Raw genomic sequence first — 15,672 nt, forward strand, 5'->3', positions numbered from 1 at the left:
TGGCAGTGGGATAGACCCAGGTCTGCAGCTGAGGCTTCTCTGTTGGGGCTCAGCTCCCTGTGCCTCCCACGGCTCCCCTGCACCCCCCGCATCTTTGAGAACAAGGAGGGGTACTGGACCTTTTCATGTCGAGAGCCATGGGGGGTAGCCACATCCAAAGCATCTTTGCCGAACGAACAGGTCTTACAGGAGCTCCCCCAGTAAATAGACGGGTGGGCTCCCAGACACTTCACTGTACCTGGCGTATGCACTCAAGCAGCCCCATAAAAGCCACCACCCTCGCTTGCCCTCTCAGCCACCTCACGGACTGCCCGTGAGGTCAGTGCTGGCTTCCAGAAAATGGACTCAAGTGGGACCTGAAGGAGGACCAGTGCTGGCACTGGGCTTTGGGGCTGAGGGTCTGGGAAGCCAGTGCTGACAGAGTGTAGTGTTGGTATGGCTGGGAGTGGAGGGTGCGGGCACAGCCAGAGGAGGGGGATGCCCAGAGCACCTGGAGGTGGTCCTGGCCACTGACCTGAGGAACATGCAGTGTGTGCCTCAGGGGTCCGGAGGTGGGCCCCTGCCTGCGAGGCCAGCTGGGGTGAGCACACACAGGGCTGATGTGAGACTGGAGACAAGGCTGCATAGCAGAGGCACAGCCAGATGAGTGGGAGCCAAGGCGACGTCTGGGAACAAAAAGGCAAATACCCGTTTCCACCCCCAGGGCTCAGTTGGCAGCCTGATTTCAGTCTAGTGAAATGCACTGGATTTCAGTGTCAGCTGGAGACAGACAAAGTGTGTGCACTGCACTCAGGTAAGGTATGAGGCACTGGACTGGGTGCGACCCAAGTCAACCCTGAGAGTTCCCAGTTGAGGCTTAGCCCACGCCCAGCCTTGCACTGAGAGATAGTGGTCATGGAGGGTCAGGTGGCAGCAGGGACCTGGAACCTCAGTGAGCTTAAGAGCTGCTGGGACAGCCCTAAGCTTCCTGGCCCAGGGACTCTGGCAATAGGGAGGCGCTGATCAGGGAAGCAGGTGGTTGCTAAAAGGGAGCTGGGACACAGGATACGACAGGCCAAGGATGCAGGGATGCCTGGGAATAACCGAGGTCAGACTAGGTGGCGCTTTTCACAGCCAAGTAGAAAAGTTTTTAAGTGTTCCAGCTAACCACGTATCTGGCTTCAGCCCTGAGTTCGTGTCTGCTTGCTTTAACTGATGAGAAAGTCGCAGAGTGTGATAAGACCGTTTCTGAGCTTGGCCTGGACTGGTTTGAGGTTTGAGGTAGTGGGCTGGCAGAGCTGGCTTTGCAGTGGGCAGGTTAACACAAGCTCAGCAATCCCACAAGCGAGGCGCCCCAAGGCCTCTCACCTCGTACCCTTGCACCTGTGGTTGCTGTTCAGGTGCACGCGCCGTGCATGCCCAGCCCGTGGCTGGCAGGGCAGGGCCGCGCCTGCAGCTTCCAGATAGGCCCGCCCGCCCCTGGCCCTTTCTACAGGGTGCCCACACCCGCTGGCCGCTGCCCCGCCCACCCGGTGACCGCACAGAAGCGGCACGCCCCGGGCAGAGGCGGGCGCGGGCGCGGCACGGTCCGGCCTGGCACTGCCCGCAGGACCCTCACCCGCAGGCCCCACGGACCAACGCAAGAACAAGGGCGCGGCGGGGCGGCGGGACGCGCGGCGGCGGGCGCCCCCCGCCCAGAAGCCGCCCCGCAAGGCCCCCGCCATGGCCCGCGGCGGCGGACACGGCTGGACCTCGGGGGAGGCCGAGTCATCGCCCGAGGAGCCCGCGGGGGCGACGGCGCCAGAGGAGCAAGGGTGAGGTGGGGCCCTGGGGGCGGGGTCTCCAGGTGGGCTTCAGGGATGAGGGTCTAGACCGCGCGCTTGGAGTCAGGCGCTCAGGGTCAGGGCTAGGTGCAGAGAAGCGGGTCCGGCGTCCGGGGTCGGGTCTGGGCTCCCGGGTCAGTCTGGGGTCCCGAGTCGGGACTTCGTCCTGGATCCGGGTGTGGGTCTGGGTTCTGGGGTCGGGGGTCGGGTCTGGAGTCCGGTCTAGGGTCGGGCCCTCGGTCTGGGGTCGAGGCGCGGGTCAGGGGTCGGGTCTGGGTTCTGAGGTCGGGTTGAGGGTCGGATCTGAGGTCTGGGCGCGGGTCTGGGGTCCAGCCTGGGGTCCGGTTTGGGGTCCGGGTCGGGGTCCCGCCTGGGGTCCGGGCTGGGGTCTGGGGCCCGGAGGAGTCTGGGGTCGGGTCCGGGCGCGGATCGGGGTTCAGCTGGGGCCCGGGTCGGTGCCGGGGGCGGGTCCGGGTCCTGGCGCGGGTCGGGGTCCTGTGTCCGGCTGGGGTCCGGGCTGTGGCTGGGGTCCGACTGGGCCCGGGCGCGGGTCGGAGTCCGACTGGGTTCCGGGGTCTGGGGTCGGGTTCGGGCGCGGCCCGGGCGCGGGTCCGGCGGGCCCGGGGCGGACCGGGCGCGGGGCGGGGCGGGGCGGGCCGCCGAACCCGGGGCGGTTCTGGCGCCTGTGGCGTCACGTCCCGCCTGGGAGCTGGGCGGGCGGCGGGGCCGGGCGGGCGGGCGCGGCGGGGCGAGTGCGGGGCCGGCGGGGCGTGGGCCGGGGCGCTGACCTGCCCGCCCGGCCCAGGGACAAGATGGTGAAGGAGACGCAGTACTACGACATCCTGGGGGTGAAGCCCAGCGCCTCCCCCGAGGAGATCAAGAAGGCCTACCGCAAGCTGGCACTCAAGTACCACCCCGACAAGAATCCCGACGAGGGCGAGAAGGTAGGGCCGGCGCTGAACGGCCCCGAGAGTCCCCTGGGTGACTGTCCTCTCTGTGCCCAGCCCGGAGGCCCTTTGCGCGGCTGGGCGAGTGGATCTGGGGGAGCAGGTGGCCAGGACCTCCTAGGGCCACAGTTGCACCCTCCCCCTGGGGTGTTTCAGTGTGGGGGTGTCTTGGGGGGCTGAAGGCACCTGGCGGCCTCTCTCCTCCGCTTACCCCTGGAAATGCCTTGTCAGAGACCCCACCTGGAGCCACTCAGCTGGAAGTGCTCCCCGGAGGCAGTGGCTGGACACAGACCTTTATTTTTAGCCACATGTGCCACTGTGCCCGTCACTAGTTTAAAATAAGTCCTTTGTATGCCAGGCCCTGGCATTCTCTCCTGTCTATATTTAGGCGCTTACTGCAGCGTTTCAAACCCCCGGACAGCCCGCCTGCGTTCTCCAAGTCCTCTGCAAGCTGGTGGGAGCTTCTCCATGGGGATTGTGGGTTATTGTACCCTCAGACCCTGCAGTGGGGGGGCCACACTGACCGCCCAGTTCCTCACTGTGGGACTGGCTACAACCCAGTGGGCACTGCCCTGCAGGGCTTGTCCCAGCAGGTGCTTTATTTACATTCAGAAGCTTCTGGTGAGGCCTCAGCAGAGCAGCTCAGTTCCTGCATGGGCCAGGGCTGTGGTCCCGAGCTGAACTCTGGCCCAGCCCTCCTCCAGCTCTGACTCAGCCCCCAGGTCCACACATCTGATGGGTGGTGCAGGCCATGGACAGGGGTCACTGACTGACCATACTGCAGTCAGAAATGCAGGGACTGATGGGGGCAGGTGGGAGGAGGCAGTTTGAAGACATGGCTGTGAGCACAGATACCCTTTTCCTCCTCCTCCTCCCCTCCCCTCCCCTCACCCTCTCCTCCCCTCCTCCTCCCTTCCTCTTCCCTCCTCCTCCTCCTCTTCCTCCTCTCCCCCTCCTCCCCCTCCTCCTCTTCCTCTTCCTCTTCCTCCTCTTCCTCTTCTCCCTCTTCCTCCTCCTGCCCTCCTCCTCCTTTTCCTCCTCCCCCTCCTCCTGCCCTCCTCCTCCTCCCCTCTCCTTCCATGGCCACTTCTCTGTCACAGGTAGAGCTTCTTGATTTCCTCCCCTGCGTTTGTCGCTGCATTATTAATGTCTCTTCAAAAATAGATTGAACCTGCTCCCTCCTCGCTCGCTGGCCAGTGGGAAGGCTGCTGGCTGGCATCTGTGTTGGGCCCTGTTGTCCGGTTGCTAGGCACCCCTACCCAGCGGTCAAGTTCTCTGTGCTGTCTCTGACCTCATCTGCAGGGGGCAGAGAGGGCCCATCATGCAGCTGAGTCTGACCTGCTGACCAGCCCTGGACACAGTTGCTCCTTAGGCCAACTTTAGATCACTTTTTAGCTTAAATGACATGTTCCGGGCCAGAGCAATAGTATAGCAGGGAGGGCATTTGCCCTGTACATAGCCAACCCGGGATCGATCTCTGACATCCCATATGGTCCCCGGAGTACTGCCAGGAGTAATTCTTGAGTGCAGAGCCAGGAGAGACCCCCTAAGCATTGCCAGATATGACTCAAAATACAAAACAATTATTTTTTTTTTTTAAAAAAGGACAGATATTCAAGTTAGAGAGTCATAGAGGACAGCATGACCGTGCAGAAAATGCCAGAATCCAAGGAAGGCCCAGGACGACCTGAACTTCCTGCTAACCCAGCAGCTCCTGCACACCCTCCTTTCTAGCAAGCTTTACCTCCAGCACTTTTGCTCTTTGTTTGAATTGCATCACTGAATCACGCAGTTCCTCATGACTGAGTTTGAGGCATACAATGTTTCAACCCCAACCCTTCCAGCAGGACTGCTGCCCCCCACACTGTCCCCTCTCTAGAAGACACTCTCTATAAGCTCTTTCAGCATTGAGTGACCACTTCCCTCCGCTTATGTGGCAGCGGTCCCTTCTCTAATCCCTCACTCCAAGGACAGTCTTCCTACTGGAAACCAGTTCTCATGCTCGCTATTTCTCTTGCCTTTGGACGTTATTACAGCCCAAATGTGAGAGAGACCATTCAGTGTCTGTCCCTCTCCCTCTGACTGACTTCACTCAGCATGATGCTCTCCAGATCTGTTCACAGAGGAGCAGCAAATGAGCAAACAGTCATTGCTATTTCTCATGGCCCATTGCTGCGTAAATGGCCAGCCCCCTTTTTTGTTTTTGGGTCACACTCAGAGGTGTTTAGGACTTCCTGTCTCTCTGCTCAGGGGTATTTCCTGGCAGGGCTTGAGGGACTTATGGGATGTTGGAAATAAATAATTAATTTTTCTGTGTTTGTTATAATAAAATGGTCAATAGAATTATCAAAAGTTGCTCAGTGAAAGAAAATTTGTGAGAATTGTTACATCTCACGAGTTTCTTTGAGTTTCCAGTGAGTGGAAGGAACCCTTCTGTGTTATGGTTTTCGCTTATTGGCATGTATGCAAATTTTCCGACCTCATTTGCTCATTTGCGGTCCTACTGAGTTGTGAGCATTGTGGAATTCAAGTAGCTCCAGAAGCAGTAGAACCGGAATAATTCTTGGTCACACGAGGGGACCAGACTCTTCAGCCCATGGCTGGTGTGCCTGAGAGCCTTGTCACCTTGATGTCTCTCGAAAGATTTGCCGTAAAGTGGTGAAGCTAGGCAGCTCATGCGGCAAAGGTGTTGGGAGTGCGGTGTAGCTGCAGGGGCTTCTAGCAGAACCTGGGCTGGGGGGTCTGCTCCCTATTTTTTGATGGGGTTGGACTTTTTTTCTTGTAAAGTTCTCCCAGTGCTTTATATATCTTGCATCTAAACCCTTTATAAGATGAATGGGGTGGGGGCTGGAGCAATAGCACAGCGGGTAGGGCATTTGCCTTGTACGCAGCCGACACGGGTTCAAATCCCAGCATCCCATATGATCCCCTGAGCACTGCCAGGAGTAATTCCTGAGTGCAGAGCCAGGAATAACCTCTGTGCATGGCCAGGTGTGACCCAAAAAGAAAAAAAAAAAAGATGAATGGGGTGGAGGAAGCAAATCTTTTCTCCCAGTCTGGGAAGTGTCTTTGTACCCTGGTTACCATTTCCTTTGGGGTGCAGAAGCTTCTTAATTTAGTGTAATCCTAGTTGTTTACTGTAAAAAACTAAAGAACGCCGAGGGGGGGCGAGTGCACTCGCGGGCTCTCCGGGCGGCTCTGTCTCACCACCCGCGTTCGGTGCTCTGGAACCGCAGTGTGTGGACTGGATCGGGACGGCCGGTGGTCAAGGACAGGCGAAGGAAGAACGAGGACCAAGCTGGTTGCTGATTAGTTACCGTTTATTCAATCTTCAAGCTTTCTCATCTCCCGCACTCCCAGCTCCAGCCTCTCTCTGGATCTACTGCTCAACTGCTGCTTCTCTCTCTGGCTTCTCTCTCTCCTCCTACTTACTTGTCTCTCCCACCTTGCCCTCTAGGCTACAACCAGCCAGGTCGCAAAATCAACATAAGAAAGCCCTTCCTGAGGGCAGGGCACTCCAAAGCCCTTCCTCACTCTTAAGGTTTTTTTCTTTTCCTTAGTCCAGGAACTTATTAACATCTTAATACTAGTTATTTTTGTATGGACATAGCAAGGGATACATTGAGGCTTGCAAGGCAGCTCTCCTGGCAACATCTTGCCACAGGCTCAGACCACAGCACTCAGGCCAGATTAATCATTCCTCACCCTAGCAGGGTCCAAATCTAGTTATCACTGTTTGGATCATGACAGCATTTGTCCATGATCAAGCTCTTAACTTATAGTTAAGCATTAGGCACTTTGGCCAGGCCCATCTCGATGCCAGGGTAGCACACAACTCACCGCTTGCCCTGGGTCCTTCTTGTCCCACGTTGGGACCGTGCTTTGGGGGTGCTAGGAAGTAAGGGCAGCTGAGGCTTAGGTCAAGAGAACAGATGCCCTGGAGGAAAATATCATGTAGAGTCAAATGACTCCCAGGTTACAAAAGCATAACATTTGTTAAGTCTTCCTGTGTCCATACAAAAAGGACTTGCTCTGAATAAACTATGCAAAGGACTCAAGGAGAAGAGAAAAACATTATTTACAAGTCAACAGAACACCAAGAAAGAAGCTACAAATAAACAAAGAGGAATAGGAGCACTGTAACGGGAGTAACCCAATAAACCTAAACTACTGAGGCTATGTTATCCTACAGTTTACCTTTGCTTCCACTTGCTTGGTGAATGATGTTTCATCCTTGAAGATGCCGCTAGCTTCAGTGTCACGGAGAGTTCTATGTTTTCCCCTAGGTTCCTTATGGATTCAGGTCAGATACTGAGGTCTTTAATCCATTTTAATTTGAAAGAGGTCTGAGTTTTTTTCTTTCTTTTTTGGGAGAAGGAGGAGCATACCTGGCAGGGTCGGGATTTACTCCTGGCTCCTCACTCAGCAATCACTCCTGACGGTGCTTGGGAGACCTTATCGGAATGTCAAGGATTGAACCCGATCTGCTGTACTATGGCTCTAGTCCTTCGGAGATTTTTTCTTTTTCTTTTTTGCATATGATTAGCACCACAACTCATGCATGCAGCGTTCCTGCTCAACTTGATACTTTTTGCACCTTTATCTGAGATTAGCTGTCCATATACCTGAGGTTCTGTCTCTGGATTTTCAATTCTGTTCCATTGATCTAAGGGCCTGTCCTTGTTCCAGTCCCACACTGCCTTAATTACCAGCACTGTCAGTACAGTTTGTTTTTTTTTTTAAATAAAGGAGTACGGAGTACTGCTATTTATTCAGCTCGTGATTAAGTTGATTGAATTTGGCATGAACTCCACATTACTTTAAAATAAATTTTTTAATTGAATATCCATGAGATAGACCATTGCAAAGCTGTTCATAATGGGTTTCAGTCATACAATGATCCAGCACCCATCCCTCCACCAGTGTACATTTCTCACCACCAATGTTCCTGTTTCCTTCCCACCATCCCCCAACACCTCACACCCCACCCCCAGCCACCCTCTATGGGAGGCACTTTCCTTTTGCTCTCTCTCTCTCCTTTTCCTTTTGTGCATTATGGTTTGTGTAGTACAGTTTGAAATTGTGGAAAGGAACGCCTTCCATGTTTTCCCCAAGGATTGATTTGGCTTTTGGGGGAAAGGGTTATTGTCCCATATGAATTTTAGGAATGTTTGATCTATCTCTTTGAAGTATGTCAGAGGGATTGCATTGAATTTGTAGAATGTTTCACTTGTGTAGCACTGTCATAGCACTGTCGTCCTGTTGTTCATCGATTTGCTCGAGTGGGCACCAGTAACGTCTCCATTGTGAGACTTGTTACTGTATTTGGCATATCGAATACACCACGGGTAGCTTCCCAGGCTCTGTTGTGAGGGCGGGATACTCTCAGAGGCTTGCTGGGCTCTCTGAGAGGGACGGAGGAATCGAACCTGGGTCGTCCACATGCAAGGCCAATGCCCTACCCACTGTGCTATCACTCCAGTTCAATTGATCACAGCCACTTACAGATTTCTTTGCTCAGTTGTGTAGTTATTTTAAATTAAAAAATTTTTTTTTTCTTTTTTGGGTCACACCCAGCGAAGCTCAGAGTTACTTCTGGCTCTGTACTCAGGAATTACTCATGGCAGTGTTTGGGGACCATATGGGATGCCGGGGATTGAACCCAGGTCAGCTGCTTGCAAGACAAACACGCTTCCTGCTTTATTATCGCTCCAGCTCCAATTGTAGTTTTGATCTGGGGCCACATCCAGTGGTGCTAGGGAGCTACTCCCAGCCGAGTGCTCAGGGGACCCTGAAGTGCTGGGGGTCAAACCCAGGGTCTTGCACAAGTAAGGCAAGCACTCAGTGCTTCTTTCCAATGACTGAATCCAGTCACTTGACTCAGGGCTCACTAAGATCACATCCACACGCCCGGGACATTGGTGCAAGGAGTGTTCACTTTGCCCCCACCCAGGCTTTGGGATCATGCAGAGGACAGAGACAGTCAACCCTGTCCTCCAAATCCAAGTATGTGTGGGGCTGGGAGGTCAGAGAAGCACCAGGGAACAGATTGGACTGAGGGCCCTGGGCCAGGTGGGGCCTGGTACACGGGGTCAGAGCAGAGATGGGGGTCCATGAAGAGATCAGAGTTGGCCCTGCAGAGGGGGCCACTGGCTGTGGCATGGAGGGGGAGCAAGGTGGATCTGGGGTATTGTTTTGGTGCTGCTGCATCAATATCTCTCCATCCATCTCAGAGAAGTGGACCTGCCCATCCCCCCACCTCAGACCACTCTGGTTCTGGTGACCAGGTGACTTTAGTTCTGTTACCTGCTGCCTTAGGGAGCACACGTGGCCCAGGGGACCTCTCGACTTTGATTGGGCTGCGGTTTAGCTGAAGGGAAAATGCTGTCTTCTTTCTCGTGTCCTCCCTGTGCAAGGCCTTCCCTGGTGTCCCCTCAGTGGCCACAGTGTGGGTATGGGCAGGAGGGACCATGAGGGGGCAGCAGAGGACTTGCTGGCATGTGCTGGGTGGCAGGGGAGTGTGGGGCTGCAGGCTGGTGGGGCCTTGCCTCCTGCGTGACTGGGAGGTCCTGACTCCTGAGAGTGACATGGGCCTCCAGCTTATTCTCATCTTTGTTCCTTTTCAAGTTCAAGCTCATCTCTCAGGCGTATGAAGTGCTTTCAGACCCGAAGAAAAGGGACATTTATGACCAGGGCGGCGAGCAGGCAATCAAGGAGGGGACGTCAGGCAGCCCCAGTTTCTCCTCGCCCATGGACATCTTCGACATGTTCTTTGGAGGTGGAGGGCGGATGGCTCGGGAGAGGAGAGGTACGCGCCCCCATGGCCTGAGAGAGGCGTGTCGCTGCCGTGCTGTCCATGTCTTTGGGACCAGAAGGGCACCATCATCACGCTAGGGACCATCAGCTTCACTAGTCTGTCACAGTCACGCCTCCAGGCTTACCAGACCCCTGCCCACCCACGGGCAGAGCTAGTGGCCGTGGGCAGAGAGTGGAGGGTCTGGGCCGAGCGATCGGTGGCTTGTCCCAGCTCACTTGGGGTGCCTGTGCTCTATCAGAGCTGCGGCTCTGAGCAGGGTCTGCATCTCACGCCTGGTTTCTGCTGTGACCTCACAGCATAGGGCCTCCCTGGCCTGCTCTGGGCACTCCCCATGCCTCTTGCCATGTGAGGAACTTCGTGCACCTCCTGCTCCAGGCAGCAGAGCTGGCAGCGAATCTGATAGACTGACCCTGGCCCTGGGTCACCCCCTGTTATGCTGCCTCCTTAGCTGCTGCTCCTCGGGGTGCGGCCTTCCTGCTTTGTCAGTCAGACTGAGCACCCCTGAGGGCTGGCCTTGCATATGGACCTGTATCCATGTGCAAGGTTGGACCTATATCCAGTCCCTGGCATCTCATGGGGTCCCTTGAGCCCCACCAAGAGTGATCCCTGAGTGAAGAGCCAGGAGTAAGCCCTGATTTTTTTGTGGCCCCAAAAACAAAAAACCAAAAGAGTATTGAGCTCCTTAAGAGGGCAACTCTTTTTTTTTCTTTTTTTTTTCTTTTTGGGTCACACCCAGCGATGCTCAGGGGTTACTCCTGGCTTTGCACTCAGGAATTACTCCTGGCAGTGCTTGGGGGACCATATGGGATGCCGGGGATCGAACCCGGGTCGGCCGCGTGCAAGGCAAACGCCCTACCCGCTGTGCTATCGCTCCGGCCCCAAGAGGGCAACTCTTGTCATCAGAGAGAGGCTAGGTGTGACCATAGCAAGCTGTGACCCCAAGCAGCTGAGAGTGCAGAGGGGTGCTGGCAGACATGTGGGCGGGCCTGGGTGGGGGAGGGTGGGAGGGCCTAGCTGGGCCTGAGACGTTGCTTCTCCCTTGCTCAGGCAAGAATGTCGTGCACCAGTTGTCTGTGACTCTGGAAGATTTGTACAACGGCACTACAAAGAAACTGTCCCTCCAGAAGAATGTGATCTGTGAGAAATGCGAAGGTGACTGGTTTGCTGAACCCCAGTTTCGTCCCCTTAGACCTGAGACACTGAAACTACCTGATGCTGAAAAAAAACCTGAACTGAGAGGGCCCACCAGGGAGGGCCAGCGGGTGGTCTGGACTCTGCTTTATTTGACACCTGTCGTGTCCCCCATCTGGCCACACAGTTAATATTAGACCCTGGGAGTGCTCAGAGGACAGGCAGGGCCATGGGTTCTGCCCCTGATGCCACAGGCTCTTCGAGCATTGCCAGAGAAATATTCTAGTGGAAGAGAGGTGACATCTCAGTGGCCTCGGCCTGACAGCCCTGCTTGGGCTCTGGGGCCACAGCAGACTGGGCAGTCAGGAGGCCCGGCCAGGAGTGGCAGCTGGCAGCCCTGATGAGAATGTCTTTGATTCTTTTTTCTTGGTGGGGGGCCTGGGGACACACCTGGCGATGCTCAGGGCTCTGCACTCAGGGTTTCCTCCTGGTGGTGTTTGGGGGATAGGATGCCAGGGATGGAACCCATGTCGGCGGCATGCAAGGTGAGCGTCTTCCCCATTGCCTTTCCGTTCTGGCCCCACAATGTCACAAAGAGTTTGGGTCACAAACTCTGTGACCTCTCTGAGTTTCTTAGTCAAGTCTGGGGTTGGGGTGATGTCCCAGGGGGATGGAGCATGTACTTCAATGTGGGAACCACAATTCATTCCCTGGAACATGTGGCTCGCAAGGAACCTTGGGTGTGGCCCAGAACAAGGAGAGGAGGTAGAGAAGAGAGACAGAGACAGAGAGACAGCAATAGAGAGGAGAAGAGAGAGAGAAGAAACAGAGAAAAAGCTAGAGGGACAGAGAGAGATATGACACAGTGAGTGTCAGATTTGGTGACTCAAGACCAATGCTGTTGGGGCTGGAGTGATAGCACAGCGGGTAGGGCGTTTGCCTTGCACGCGGCCGACCCGGGTTCGATTCCCAGCATCCCATATGGTCCCCTGAGCACCGCCAGGGGTAATTCCTGAGTGCAGAGCCAGGAGTGACCCTTGTGCATCGCCAGGTGTGACCCAAAAAGCAAAAAAAAAAAAAAAAAAAAAAAAAGACCAATGCTGGCCTCAGAGGGTGGTCAGCAGGTCCCCTTGGCCTCATTGCTTGACTCCTCCCCCCCCCACCTCCCCGTCCGTCTAGAACATTGGTACATTTCCACTCTGCGGGGAGGGCTGGGTGGAGGAAGCACAGCCCCCAGTGGTCAGTCTCAGATAGTCCGTGAAGACCCGGTTGCTGCCACTGAGCCGCTCAAAGCCCAGCAGAACCCAGGGTTTGTCCAGCGTGCAGCTAACCCTGTACCTCCCTGCAGGCATCGGCGGGAAGAAGGGGTCGGTGGAGAAGTGTCCACTGTGCAAGGGGCGGGGCGTGCAGGTGCACATCCAGCAGATCGGGCCGGGCATGGTGCAGCAGATCCAGACCGTGTGCATCGAGTGCAAGGGCCAGGGCGAGTGCATCAGCCCCAAGGACCGCTGTGAGACCTGCCTGGGCGCCAAGGTTGTCCATGAGAAAAAGGTCATCGAGGTGCATGTGGAGAAAGGTGAGGCAGCCGGGCCAGGCTGGGGGTGCATGTGGCTGAGCCATTGCTGCAAGGGCTGATGTCCCACAGGCATGAAAGACGGGCAGAAGATCCTGTTCCACGGAGAAGGCGACCAGGAGCCAGAGCTGGAGCCTGGGGATGTCATCATCGTGCTGGACTTGAAGGACCACGGTGTCTTTCAGAGACGCGGCCACGATCTGATCATGAAGATGAAAATCCAGCTCTCCGAGGCTCTCTGTGGCTTCAAGAAGACCATCAAGACTCTAGATGAGCGGACCCTCGTCATCACGTCCAGATCAGGTGATGCTCGTGTCTGCGTGCTCCAGAGGGGCAGGTCAGCTCAGGAGGGAGGGTGACGACAGGGCAACAAGCATCTCAGGCCCAGGGGAGCCCATCTCCAGCCACCCGACCTCCTCCAGACCCCTTCTCTAGTCCCTCTCCCCTCCTCCCCGTGCTCCACCTCTCTCTCCCTCCTCCCTGTGCTCCAGCCTCCCTCTCCTCCCCATGCTCCAGCTTCTCTCTCCGCTCCTCCCTGTGCTCCAGCCTCCCTTCCCCTCCTCCCCGTGTTCACTTGCTGCTCTCCAGTCTGTCTTCCTGGGTTGCCTTCCTCTATTCTCTGCCTCTCCCTTCTCTGGCACAATGAAAAATGCCTTAGGCACATACACCTCATCAGTGTTTTCTAAAATCACAAGTTGGGGACGATTTCAAGTGACCCAGTCAGAGAGAGAGAGGGGAACCTGCAAGGACAGCCCGTCCCCACCTGCTGCTGCCCGCACAGGAGTCCCTGAGCAGCGACGCAGCATTGCTGGCGGCACTGCCTGGACACCATCCACACAGGTGGCCCAGACACATACTCAGCCCAAGTGGAACCAGAGATGTGAGGCTTGTGCTGGATAGGGTGACCCCTGGGCAAAGCAGAGAGACGAGGGTACAGAACCCTCGTCCCCACTAGAGCCATTTGAGAGACTGGGACAGTCTGGGGCTAGGCCCCTTGGGAGGGCCAGCACCTGCCCCCAGTCCTTCCTGCATTTGCAGCATGAGCCCACTTCTGGGACATGCCCTTTGCTTTTCATATTTGGAGGCAAAAAGCATTTTAGACTTGGGGTGGGCCCAGGACCACAGGCTATATTGTGTCCTCCACAAGGGGTGGGGGCCTGGAACCCTGGGGGTGTTTCTGTCTCCACTCTGCCACCCAACTTGGTCACCAGCCAGGTGAAAACAAAGAGGCAAGTGGCCATGAGCCAGACGTTTTTTCTTTTTTTTTAAATTTAATTTTATTTTATTAAATCACCGTGTGGAAGATTACAATGCTTTCGGGCTTAAGTCTCAGTTATACAATGTTGAAACAACCATCCCTTCACCAGTGCCCATATACCACCACCAAAAAAAAAAAAAACAAAACCCACACAGTACACCTCCCATCCCGCCCCCCCACCCCCTACCTTGTAACTGATGTTTCATTTTACATTCTGTTTACTTTGGTTACATTCAATATTTAAACACCAACCTCCCTATTGTTGTTAGGAGTACCCCACTAGATTCAGACCTACTGTGAAGACAAATAAGGTCGCGCGGCCGCAGTAGCGGCCGCGCGGTTTTGAATTTCTGTACTTTAACAAGAAGTCCAGGGAGATTTCTTCCAGATATTAGATAATTGCAGGCTTGAAAACCCAATCTATGGTCGTCTTAATATGGCGGCCACCGCGCCCTTCATCCCCGGAGAGAAAGAGGCGCGCGAGAGAAATACCTTTCCCCTCCCGGGCGGGCACGGGGCCGAGGCTTAGTTCTCAGGCTGGAGACATTCTGCGAGGAGTTGCTCACACCGAAAGAGGTTTTGCTGGGTCTGGATTCACGCTTGTACAGCTGCGGAGAGGCCGCACATGCGTGCGGCCCCCGGGATCACATCTCGGCGGTGGGAGGGGCCGGTGCCCATGAGCCAGACTTGAGGCTTCCCCAACCCCCTCCATCGGGGCCCTTCCTCAGCAGCACCTCCAAGCCTGGGGGGCCCCGGTGCTGACTCCTGCTCCCGGCGGCAGGTGAGGTGGTGAGGCACGGAGACCTGAAATGCGTGCGCGATGAGGGCATGCCCATCTACAAGGCGCCCCTGGAGAAAGGGATCCTCATCATCCAGTTCCTGGTAGGTGGTGCGTGGGGTGGCAGAGGAGGCGGGTGGCAGGCTGTTCCCGGTGGCGCGTCCTGAGGTGAGACACGGCTTCTGGCTTGCTGGCAGGTGGTCTTCCCTGACAAGCACTGGCTGCCCGTGGACAAGCTCCCTCAGCTGGAAGCGCTGCTGCCCCCACGGCAGGAAGTGAGGGTGTCGGAGGACATGGAGCAGGTGGAGCTGAAGGAGTTCGACCCGAGCGAGCAGAGCTGGCGGCAGCACCGGGAGGCGTACGAGGAGGACGAGGACGGGCCACGCACCGGGGTGCAGTGCCAGACAGCGTGATGGCGACCGCATGATGGCGACGGCCGGCCCGGGCGGCCCTCCCGGCTTCCTTCTGATTGTGACTCAGTTATAGTTTAATTTATATGTAAATGTTGAAGTGTCGCCAGTCCCTTCTGCCTGCGTGCGGAATCTGTGTTCACTCTCAGGGGCCCTTCGGATTCCAGTTTGCCAGCCAAGTGTGGCCTAAGAGGGGCTCAGCACCACGCAGATTTTGGGGTACCCCTAGCCCCACTCCCAGGGAGACCCTAGGGCTGCAAGGCATCTAGGGGGCCCTCCCAAGGAATGCAGCACTTCTGTGGACCGGCTGTGGCTGCAGCCTGTTTTCTCATGCCCCTGGTGCCCACCACGGTACAGGGTCTGTCTGGAGCCCTTCGTGGTGGGGACCCCTAGTGCCGGGCTGACCGTCTGCTTCCACGTGGTTCTGTGTGCAATGACTCCACCCAAGTGCCTGCTTGTAGAGGGACCTGCCCCAGCACCCCAGTGCCGCTGAGCGGCTGGGGATACTGCTGGACTGGTGGTGTGGACAGGCATAGAGCTCAGTGCTGCCCATTCCACCTAGGGCTGCCTGCTGCCCACGGCCACACTGCAAAGGGCTGCCAGCTCTGGCGACTGGGTTCTGCAAGGGGCTGAGGGGGCAGAGCATGACTGGGGGCATACCAGGGACTCCCTGGGTCTGTGTGTCTTGTAGCAGGACCGGGGCATGGCTGTCCGCTCGATTCTCTCACGCCTGAGTCAGGGGTCAGGGTCTGTCAGGCAGTTGCTGGAGGGCCTCCCTGCTGGCAGGAACCATTTCTCCAGGTGGTGGACACATCCACTGTGCCCACTGCTCAAGCTAGTGGTTAGCCCCCTGCCATAACCCCTGAGGGACCCAAGCTCCCTGGACCCCAGGGACAGAATGGCACCAACTCCTGCCCCTTGCTCCCACCGTGACCAGGAATCGGGAGTGTGGCTTG

The 15,672-nt window shown here is 56.5% G+C and overlaps 1 protein-coding gene across 1 annotated transcript; it reads left to right on the top strand.

Annotated features, from left to right (window-relative positions):
* The first annotated feature begins 1,609 nt into the window (after nucleotides 1–1,609).
* On the top strand, nucleotides 1,610–14,828 carry DNAJA4 (DnaJ heat shock protein family (Hsp40) member A4). Its single transcript, XM_055141723.1, has 8 exons — nucleotides 1,610–1,793; nucleotides 2,608–2,746; nucleotides 9,377–9,557; nucleotides 10,614–10,718; nucleotides 12,046–12,273; nucleotides 12,343–12,573; nucleotides 14,310–14,410; nucleotides 14,504–14,828. Exons 1-8 carry the CDS (start codon nucleotides 1,702–1,704, stop codon nucleotides 14,717–14,719), a joined length of 1,293 nt encoding a protein of 430 aa, XP_054997698.1. The 5' UTR covers nucleotides 1,610–1,701; the 3' UTR covers nucleotides 14,720–14,828.
* Nucleotides 14,829–15,672: the final 844 nt, after the last annotated feature.

This window comes from Sorex araneus, chromosome 6, assembly GCF_027595985.1.
Source record: "Sorex araneus isolate mSorAra2 chromosome 6, mSorAra2.pri, whole genome shotgun sequence".
NCBI classification, from domain to species: domain Eukaryota; kingdom Metazoa; phylum Chordata; class Mammalia; order Eulipotyphla; family Soricidae; genus Sorex; species Sorex araneus.